Raw genomic sequence first — 10727 nt, 5'->3', positions numbered from 1 at the left:
ATTTTTCTGAAAGGTGGATCAGAAGTTTTATACATCAATAAATATATTCGTATTAGGCTATAGGACTAGATTTGTTGCCTTCTTCCCTGCAGATCACACCATTTTGGTGACTTGCTTATAGTTACTTTATTTCTTGTACCAAGAAAGCAGATCCATCATTTACTCTGACAAAAGACGCAGGTTCCACCTGTAGTGAATGCACGTAGGACTCAGTCTACTTAGTTTCATGTTGCTGATTAATTCTTTCCTTCACAAATCCTCTAGAGCCTCCCATACTACTGATGTCAAACCTGTTAGGCTACAGCTGCACAGCTCCCCGCCTCCAGTTCTTTTAGGAAACCTTTTCTGTAGTTCAGTAGCAAATCTGCTAAGTCAGAGGCAGAAGATGTCAAAAGTTCTTGCTCTGAGAGAGGGCTTCAGTTTTGTGGGTCGGATCTTTTTAAATTCTGAAACAAGTTCTTCTGACTCGTTTGATCCAGCCTCCTGAACTCAGTCTTTGTTTCCTCCTCCCATCTTTACATTAATAATCAACATCATCATTTTTGCTGAAAAAGGAGACAAAGGATTTGTTTGAAGGTAATCTGCATACGACTCAAACCCAGAAATCTCCCTGTCTGCCTCTTGACCTCCCTCCTCCCGTTCTTTCCGTATTTATGAGGCTGACGACTGCTCTAGTTAGATTTCCCTTAGTACGCCTAGCTGTTTGTGGTTCTAACAACTGTCGTTCTGTTCCTTATGTACTTCCTGTGACACAGCTACCCTGTCCCCTCACTCACCCACCTTCCTCTCCAGCCTCTTGAGTTCCTTAAAGAAGACTTTGGTTCAGAGATCTTCCACCACCCCCCCTTTGGTCATTATAAGGACCAAGATAATTCTATCAATGTAATCAATCAATATAATGGTTTAATACTGTCCTATTAAGCAAGCAAAGTGTGTTTGAATACCCATCGTTTTATCGGCTCCAATAGAATTGTGTATACACAAAAAGGCTTGCAAAAATCCTCCTTCCAACAGCCCTCTTATGAATGGCACAGCAAACGAGGAAAAAAAATATGTTCCTGCAGCGTTCTAGCCTATTCCGTCAGAAACTTGTTTATGTAATAGTAGCAGAGAAGTGTGCAAGGAAACTAGATTGACAGCCTAGATTGACAGCCTCTTCTCCCCACTCTTGCAGCATGTAGATGAGTGGTCCTTTGATGTATTCACACTAAATGACACCAGTGGGGATCACACGCTGAAATTCATTTTCTAGGAACTTCTCACCAGCTATGGTGTGATCAACTGTTTCAAGGACAGCAGTTAGAAGATGAGTCTCTTCTTCTGTCCTTGGTTTCGTTGAACCTCCCTCTCATCCTGAAATAGCTTATAGAAGTGCACATATTAAAACTACCAGCAAGAATCACAAGCACGTATGCACGTGCACTCTTAAGTTTGCATCCATAAAAGGTACCCTGTCATTTCAGAAAGAAACCTGAGAGACAACTACACCAAAGACAGACTTCAGTTCTAACATGAGCTCTTGCGGCTGTGCCGCTCTAAGTGTCCCAGCACTGGAACTCCGCCAGCTGCCCTTCCTGGCTGTCCCAAAACTATGCGCTTCCAGTCAGCCCACACGGTGCTAAAGGCAAAGGGAAATCTCAGCTGCACTTTCATCAAATGCCTGGTTTCTTTTGTGGTTTCTTTTGTGCTTTATGCTCTAGCTCTGTTTGTTGGTGGGCTGACAGGTCTCTCATTTTTTGCTTACTCCTTAAAAAAAGTTTTTGTAGAAACACATTCCTAAGTGAACTCGGTGGCTATGAGAAAGCTCCCTCCAGAGGAGCAAGCAGCAGCACAGAAACATCTACTCCCGGGATCTAAGACGTGGCAAAATGTCACTGTTGAACCCGCCTGAATAAACACACGGTCACTCTCAAAAATGACGTAAAGCGTTTCCCCCTGCCTTCTTCCTATATCATAAATGCTGTTGGCGGGGTGGGGGGTGGGGGAAATGACATTCCTTTCATGAGAAAACCACCAGCAGGAGAAGGTTCTTTGTACGCAGCAGTTTGTAGCAGTCTGTACCTCTAGCAGGCCCATTCAGAACTCCCCAAGCGAGTGGCAAGAGCTGAGAGCTGGACTACAATCTGATCAGACAGACAACATCAACAACTGACACTAAAGGCAAACCCACCAGAGTGCACTGCTCCGACCTACTGCAGATGTGACTGAAAAGCAGTTTAAAGGGAGAGGGAGGGGTTTCTCCCATTTCCCTCTCACATCCCTCCCTGCCAGGTATTCAACTGTATCAGAAACAGTAAAGTATTTTTTGGTTTTTGCTGCGATACATACGTTGCAAACTTTGTATGTACCACAAGGAGGGAATGAATAGTTAAAAGTAAGGCAAGAAATGGAAACATTTGTGGTGATGTCATTTTGGTATCCATTTACGGCTTTGAGAATGAGAGGAGTTCCCATCCACTCTTACTTACTCAAAAGAAATATTTCCCTGTTTGACACCTTCCGTCCTGCCTGCGCGCCGAGGCGGCGGCCAGCGGGAGCCGCGGCACCACGGGAGGCGGCGGGGCGGGGCGGGGCGGGCCCGGCCGTCAGCTGACACCGCCCTGTCACGGGACGGCGGGTTGAGGAGAGTCCGTTTCGCTGCTGCCGCTTTCGGTCATGCTGCGGCTCCTGTTCCCGCTGGCCGCCTTGTCGGCGCTTCTCCGGGCAGCGGTGAGTCCCCTCCCGCCCCCGGTAGCTCCGGGCACCCGGCCCTGTGGCTGTTGGGGCGGCCCCGAGCTCGGAGCGGGGGCTGCCGGGCGGGCCTGGCTGCCGGCTGGTAGGGGCCCTCCTCCCACCCCCCGGCGAGGGAGGGGGTTAATTTCGGGCCGTTTTTAATTCCTGAGCAAGTTGTGGTTCGTGGGTAGCGGGGCTGGGCCTGCGGCAGCGCCGAGGCGGGGAGCTGGCGGGACAGGTGCGGCGGCGGGGCTGGGGGGGAAAGGCCGGCTGCTTCTCTTGGGCAGGCCGCCGCGCTGGGCCCTCGGCCTCGCCGTTTTGTACCGGGGAAGGAAGGGCTGGCGGTGCTTGCTCTCGCCCACCGGGCGGTGGGTGAGCTCTGCCGCCGCCTTCCGTGGGTGGTCGCCCGGGGTCGATGCCTGCGGGACGTGCGGTGCTGGCAGCTGTACTCCTGCCGCCGGTTAGACCCTGCTGCCAGAAATAACAGGTTACAAGGCAATACTAGTATATCATTAAGCAACCCATATGAGGGGGCATCGAGCTGCGGTTACCTGATACCCACACTCTATTAGCAGATCCCATGGGAAAACTGGCTCTTCCTGTGGTGTGTGTAAGGAGGGAGAGGAAGGAGATTTTCCTGTTCTGCCCAGGTTCAGCATTGACTGTCTTGTGGCTCCTTTGGCCAGTGGCACATGCCATACCACTGCCTAACCAGGGGCCTGGGCAAAATCCTTAGTCTTTGCAGTTGTCGTGGAACCGTGCCTTGTTGCTTATGCCTTGAGTTTGAAGCAGCGTGTCAGTATTATCTTGATAGGTGGTTGCAATTGAATCGTGCACAGGTGGTCACAGCTGTGTGAAAAGTAGCACAGCCTCATGGGAGACCTTTGTCAAAGGGAAGTTTGGATGACGGTAAGGGGCAAGGTTATGGATGAGGCAAAATTCTGAAGGTGGCGAGTAAAAAGGAATGGAGAACCAATAGTCACCAAATTTGGTAGTATTAGAAGAGGGACACTTTGTGGATTTAGTAGATTAGTTTAAAACAGATAAAATACTTTAAAAGTACGTAGTGAAGTTCGGGAATTTGCTGCTACGGGAGCTTGTGGAGCAGGCAGTATTTAACAGATTCCAAAAAAGGATTAGCCAAATTAAAACACACCAGGTTCATAAACAACATCCGAAAATGAGTGGGCAGGGATTTGCCTTCTAATATTGCTGATGTAACAGCTTTGTCCTCTGGAGGAGTGTGAAGGAAGCAGATCACAGACAGCAGCCAGGGTCATGTCGTTTCTTTAAACAGCATTTCTTATTGCTGTTGTCCATACAGAATATGGCCTGACATCTAGAGGAACTGTGGACTCAAACCAGTAGGGCATTTCTTATACTCTTATCTTCCTAGCTTTGTTTGCTTTTTGTAGAGGCGTGTGTGTAAAATAGCACTGTTTTTTAAGAGTAGTGTTATAACAGCTGAGAGGGCTCAAGGCACGATTTCTCTATCAACCCACAGTTCCCTGACCAAGCAGTAACAGAGGAGGTCTTCTTAAGATTTGGTCTAGTCCTCAAAATATAGCAGGGTCCTATCATCACAGAGTTGCTAATGTTCTTTTAAATTAGCTTGAGAAAATATATGCTGCAGATAAGCAACCTGGCAGACTCGGATTTCTAGACTTCTGAGCTCAAGCTCATTGCAGAGCCCTGCAAGGCTGCTTTCATGCCCTAGTTCTGAGATATTTTTGTCTGTAATAATTGCTTACTTTTTTTCTAGTTAAGTGTGGACTGAGACAGGAAGTGTTTTGAAGGCCATGCAGTGACATATGCTTACTTTAAATAAGGTAGTTTGTTGTCTCAAACTTGATCTCTATTGTATGTTATGAAAGACCATCTAAACTTTTCTCAGCTATAGTTAAAATAAAACAGTGGGTTTATTTTAAATAGTAATGTGCACACTGGGCACGAGTATGAACACTATGAACTCTGAGCAAAACAGGGAATTCTGGTATGATTCAAGCATAAGCGATGCTTGCTTATTTATTTTCAATCTGGGAGCAGAGATGCATTAGACTTAGTGCTGTCTTTACTTCTAAAGGAGTGCAGTGTGTGATGTTTTTCAACTTAATTGCATCCTGGTAGACCAGGATATGCTGAAATAGCTGTCGAGTCTTGGGAACTGTACATGCAGTGGAAGTGAGTAGCAAAACACAATGTGTGTTTCACTGGTTCTACTGATTTTGAGGGCTTTGGGGAAGTCTTATTCACAACTGTAGGCAAGGATATCTGCCAGTATCATCTGCAGTTCCTGGGATTGCAGTTGCATCTGGTAGTTTATTCCAGTGGGGATTTCACTGCCGCTGCAGTTGCTTGTTAATAGAACCTGTTGCATTCAGTAAGAATGATTAGGGTGATACTTGCCTTTGAAATGAATCCACCTGCTTGGGAAGAAGAACAGAAAACACGTGTGTTAAGTTGACAGTAGAAGCAGCTTAGTTACAGAACACGTACGGGGTTTACAAATACTATAATGGTTGTTTCCAGCACTCGTTGTATCATTGTTGTGATCTATTGCCATCTACTATAAAGAAGAGTTAATGAGGAAATAGCACATTTAAAAAAAAAAAAAGGGCGTGTGGGAGGAATCATTGAGGAAGGCAGGCAGGGAGCTTGGAAGTGGACTGCCAGAATCCAGTATTTTCAGTTGTCTGATTTATTCCACATCATGAAATCTCCTCCCTGTCTTAGTGATTCTGCATGATCCGGTGGCCTGGGTAGTATATACAGAGTAACAGCCCTCTGTTGGAGTCTGGGAAAAAGGGAATGTGTTGTAGTATTTTAAAACGGCTGATACTGGTTCCTGGTTGCAGGCTTCGTTGACCCAAGGCATCTCTTCATAACCACATTGTTGCCTACTGGAGACTTCTGCAGAACAGAAGGGAACGATCAGGAAGCAAAGATGATCTCCTTCAAGCAACTGCCTCTTGAAGCAAAGGCTGCAGTGGTTGCAGGATTGGTTTTCTTCTCCATGATGCTGTCGCGGAGTTATCTGGCAGAACAATTCGAGCTCAGGACGCGGCGTTGGCTTTTAAGGCTGCAGATGGCACTATTTGCTAACGCGCTCATGTTGATAGGATCTCTTCATGTTTGGAGAAGCACAGTCACCACGTTCTCCAGGTCTTCAGCTGCCAGCTCATTCTATTTCATTCCATGGAAAATAGCTGTGTTCATGTTTCTAGCTTTGGCTCACTCAAGCTTCTTTACACTGCTATTTCTTGTCGCAGAAGAGCCCTATTTCTTTTCTTTAGCTGCTTACACTTGCCTGGGGGCCTATATCATTCTTATCTTCTTCCTCTTCACTCTAGGCTCTGTAGAGCAGGCTTACAAGTTCTTGGCTGGGAGAGGCACTAAGGCAGGTACTGGCAACAAGAACAGCAGAACGGCTATGAAACCAGTTTTGGCAGTTATGCTGACTGTTGTGCTGACTATTGTCGGGCTATTAAATGCTTCCCGGCCTCCCACTGTGAATTCAGTGGAGGTTCCAGTTCACAAGCTGCCCTCATCAATGAATAATCTGAAAGTGGTGTTGCTTTCAGATATCCATCTGGGGCCTACAGTTGGGAAGACGAAACTTGCCATGATCGTGAGAATGGTTAAGGCTTTGAAACCAGATATCACCGTGATTGTTGGGGACCTGACTGACTCTGAGGCAGAGGTCATACGACCTGCTGTCGAGCCTCTTGGAGAACTTAACTCCCCTTTGGGGACTTACTTTGTCACAGGAAACCATGAGTACTACACATCAGATGTTAGCAACTGGTTTGAGTTGTTAAAATCATTTAACATTCGGCCGCTCCATAATGAGAATGTGAAGATTGTTTCACCGAAGAGCACTGATGACTGGTTCTGCCTGGCTGGCGTTGATGATATTGAAGCAGATGTGTTGCGCTACTCGGGGCATGGCATGGATTTAAAAAAAGCTCTCAGAGATTGTAGCAGTGAGCATGCAATAGTGCTGTTAGCTCATCAACCGGTTGCTGCGAAGTGGGCCCTTCAGGAGAGACCAGACATAAATTTAATTCTCTCTGGTCATACTCATGGAGGGCAAATCTTCCCACTACATGCTGGGGCTTATTTTCTGAATCCTTTCTTTGTTGGCTTGTACAAAGTTGGGCAGAACACCTTTGTCTACGTTAGCCCGGGGACGATGTACTTTGGAATACCCATGAGGCTGGGCAGCAGAGCTGAAATAACGGAGATAATTCTACGTTCTCCTTGAGGACCTTTCCATTTGGCAGACTTCTGCCATCCTTTTTGGTCAGTATACTGGCTCTTCTGCTCTGAAGGCAAATCCTTTTTCAGGGAAGCCAGAGAAGATGTGTTAGGGTGGACTTCAGCAGATTCTGTTAAGTTTGAGCAGAAAACACTAACTCTGTCTTGGGCCTATGAAACAAATTGGGGCTGTTAAAATACTGAAGAAATTAATTATTTGAGTTCATTATTATTGAGGTTCTGCACTTAAAGATAACACTGATGTCACGGAGATAATGTGTGTCCTGTGCTTGTTTAATAATATCTGTGTCCTGCAGCTACTTCCTGTTCCACTGTTTATTACCCATCAGGCACTGCCTTATCAGATCTCGGGCAGGTGAAGTTCTGATCTCTTGCAGTGAAATCGCACACGCATGTTTTGTGGAAGGGACTACAGAACTGAGTAAGCAAACTCTAAAAGCCTTATGCTAGAAATCTTAAGGGAAGGGAGTAGTTTTGATTTGTTTTTTGGTTTTGTTTTTTTTTAATTGAGGCTGGGTGTCTTTATCCTGCTATCTGTCTGCAGCATGCACTAGAGCTTCCAGTCTGAGCTGCTTACTGGTACAGTAAGGTGCCAGGCATCATTCCTGAAATTCATTTTTTTCCAGTTGAAAAGCTGGGGAGATTAATATAAAAGGGTGAAAGTAGCTGTCTTTCTGCTGGCATTTCCCCCCAAATAACTGGGCATCTAGTAATTACTTACTGAAAATACCTCTAATAAAAGCAAATGAGAAAGAAAACTCGTAATTAACATAACTTATGTTGCTGTCTGAGCATACAGTACCTGCTGATGTAAAGCACAAAATCCAAAGCTGAAATACTCAGGCTCTTTTCATTCTGTATTTTTTTTAGTTAATGCTTAAATTCTCTTCTGTGACTTTTCTCTTAAAAAAGTAAGGAGATGCTATTTGAAAACAATGTAGATCGGTTAATGCTTGAATTTTGTTTAAGGTTTTAATATTTCAAGTAAACAGTGTCCTTTTGAAGAAGACTAAACTCTGCAGCGGGTGACTTTCCTTAATAGCATTTGTGCATCTATGTCCTCGTTGTCTTGTAGGCATGTAACAGAATAACTGCTACAGGATAATGAGGGATGGAGAAGTTCTCTCTGTCTTTCCTAGAAGGGCTTAACATAAATGAATATCATTCTGGGAAGTCTGAGAGATTAGAAAATATTAATAAAAGCATTTTTACTTCCATGTCGTGTAAGAAAGCCAGGATGTAAATTAATGTGCGTATATTGTTCAGATTGATGGAGTTACTTCTGTATATCTTCTTCTCTCCTCCCCTTCCATCTCAGTGCAGCTGTATGAAACTCCATGAACAATACAAGTCTGGGGATCCTGCCCCTGACTCTGAGGTCTCCAGCTGTAGCTTGCTCTGCCTTTCTGCTCACCCGTACCTGGTGTTCTCTTGGGCAGACCTGCGTGGCATAGGGCAGAAGAGATCAGTGCTTACATGGGAGGCTGAGGATGGCAAGACCAGAACTGCAGTGTTCAGTCTTTTCCTGCCTTCCTGTGTGTTCCTGAACCAGGCACACTTCTGTTTTATTCTTCATCTCCTGCTCTTGCTTTGCAGGAGGTGTGTGGGGTTGTATTTGAAGAGTACCATCGACTTTGTAAAGTTGAGATTTTTCTGGAAGTGAAATTTTGAAGTTTCACTTCATCCATTCCCTTCAGCCCTTCCCCCAGGCAGAATTTCCAACTGCTAAGCTGTTTTTGTATCCTGTTCCTCTGTACAAACATCTTGCTTTTTTTAGTCTCAGGAATATTGAGAAATACTGTAAATGCATAATATGCGCTGGGAGGTTGGTGGAAAAGGTGGAGAAGTCAGTCCTCTTTTAGTCTGAGAACTGAGCACCTGACCAGCCAGGCTCTTCATGTGCTGGACTAGATAATTTCTGTTTTCCAGCATCTATAATTTTGGAAACTTTTTTTATGCTTGTGCAATAATATCCACTTAAGTATCCTAAAGTTTCCATGTGTATTTAACACTGCCTGAATGGAGTCCTTCTGAGGTTCTTTCCCATCGGTGGCTTAGTGTTGAATGGTTTTACGTAGAGAGAAAATCTTGATAGCCTTGATACCCTCTGTTTACTTAATCAACATGCCTTCAGTTAAAAACTGCGTCCTGGGTTTAATAGTGCAGAGTATTCTTTCTAGGCCAGTGGTCCAGGAGGGTAGCTTGTCATTTGTTATGCTGAAGGTTATTAACTGTGTTAAGAAGACTAATTGTTTAGCTAGTTTCCTAATCAGGAGGCTTTTGTGGGACTGGTTTTAGATGGTGTTGGTTTCCCGGCAAGTTGCTGGTATTCTTTTTTTCTTTTTTTCCTCTTACTGTTTTTATTTATCTCCTCATTCTGTCCAACTGTGTGGAAAGATCTAGCTGAAGTGGTCCTTCAGTCGCAGGGGGGCACAGATGAATTCTTCATTACTTTGTATGTGCTCAACTTTGAATATCTTTGTGTATTCTTTTAGGAACAGATACACATCCTTTAGGAGTGGTCATATTATCATTTCATAAATTTATTGAGTTCTCTCAATGTAACTTAGTTCTTGGTTTTTTGATTGATGATTCATTTTCACTTAAAATGTTTTCTTTCTGTGCCAAAACACTTCAAAGCCTTTCGTTATTTTGCTTTTTGGAAAAAAACTATGAATGGAAGGTATCCTAGATCAGCTTCCTTTTTGATAGTATGAGGAATGAACCTTTTCTAAAATCTCTAAGACAGAATCCCTAATTGTCCTTTAAGGCTTTTCCTATACTTTTTCCAATTTGACTTGAATGTGCATGATTTAGACCTGCGTTCAGTATTCCAGATGAAAAAAAATTGCTGTGCTGCTTATTTTGTATTTTTTAAATATTTTTTGTATTGTTTTTTTTGTCTGTGGGGAATGTATTTGATCTGGAGAACTTAACTAAATGAATATATATTTCTTCCTATAAAAGGCCAGTTAATTGGAGGGGGGGAGTTTATCACACCAGAATAGAATAGCCTCATCACTTTGTGAAAGTTATATTTATTGCATAATATAATCAGTATAGAGTGGATTTGAAAATATGTAAACTGTGGTATAACAAATGCTTTAAATGTTGGGATTTAATAAAACTTTATTCACTTATCAAGAAAGATGCCTCTAATGATGTTTTATTTTATACCAATATTTATTGTAGCAGTACATGATGAATAGTTTTAACACACTAGTTCTATTTACCAACAAAAAGCTACTGACAATAAATCTGATTAGTTTTGGAAAATCTTACACCCACGCTGCTCAGTGAGGCGTGGTGGAAAGTGGGAAAGGTAAGGCCACTACTAAATTTACCTAGTGCCTACTAAGGGGACAAAGTGCAGGCTGAAGAGATGAGGATGTGATGCTGAGAAAAGAAGCACTGCAAGGGCAGAGAAAGGATACTAAGAGCGTTTTGTTTTGTTTTGTTCTGTTTTTTTTTTGAAGAAGCAAAAGAAAACAAGAGTGGTTTGTGGTTCTCAATTTTGATACTTAAGCTTTGGTGTAGAGGAAGAGGAGTTCTTTGTTTGAATGGTCTACATAAGAGATGCTAGAAGTCTTCATGGATGGAGAGGTTCATTGAGGATTTGTATCCATCTTTGTTTGCTTTCGAAATAAGAAAAAAACCCTGTTTTGTAAACTTGGAGAATGAGAGATCCTAGCCTCTGTTCAAGTTTTGTGTGCTGAAGCTATGATTATTTTTTTTTT

At 43.7% G+C, this 10727-nt stretch overlaps 2 protein-coding genes across 2 annotated transcripts in view; both read left to right on the top strand.

Moving 5' to 3' along the window:
• Positions 1-2569: 2569 nt before the first annotated feature.
• Positions 2570-10727, top strand: part of GLB1 (galactosidase beta 1) — a 52103-nt gene continuing 43945 nt past the window's right edge. Inside the window, exon 1 of the mRNA XM_063325398.1 lies at positions 2570-2709. Coding sequence (XP_063181468.1) covers positions 2656-2709 — 54 coding nt within the window. The 5' untranslated portion in view covers positions 2570-2655. The remainder of the gene's footprint in view (positions 2710-10727) is intronic.
• TMPPE (transmembrane protein with metallophosphoesterase domain) lies at positions 2595-10566 on the top strand. Its single transcript, XM_063325399.1, has 2 exons — positions 2595-2709; positions 5568-10566. The coding sequence occupies exon 2, from the start codon at positions 5657-5659 to the stop codon at positions 6974-6976; it is 1320 nt and encodes a 439-aa protein (XP_063181469.1). The 5' UTR covers positions 2595-2709; positions 5568-5656; the 3' UTR covers positions 6977-10566.

This window comes from Chroicocephalus ridibundus, chromosome 2 (assembly GCF_963924245.1).
Source record: "Chroicocephalus ridibundus chromosome 2, bChrRid1.1, whole genome shotgun sequence".
In the NCBI taxonomy this organism is placed as follows: Eukaryota; Metazoa; Chordata; class Aves; order Charadriiformes; family Laridae; genus Chroicocephalus; species Chroicocephalus ridibundus.
This window is presented reverse-complemented; position numbering and strand designations above follow the sequence as displayed.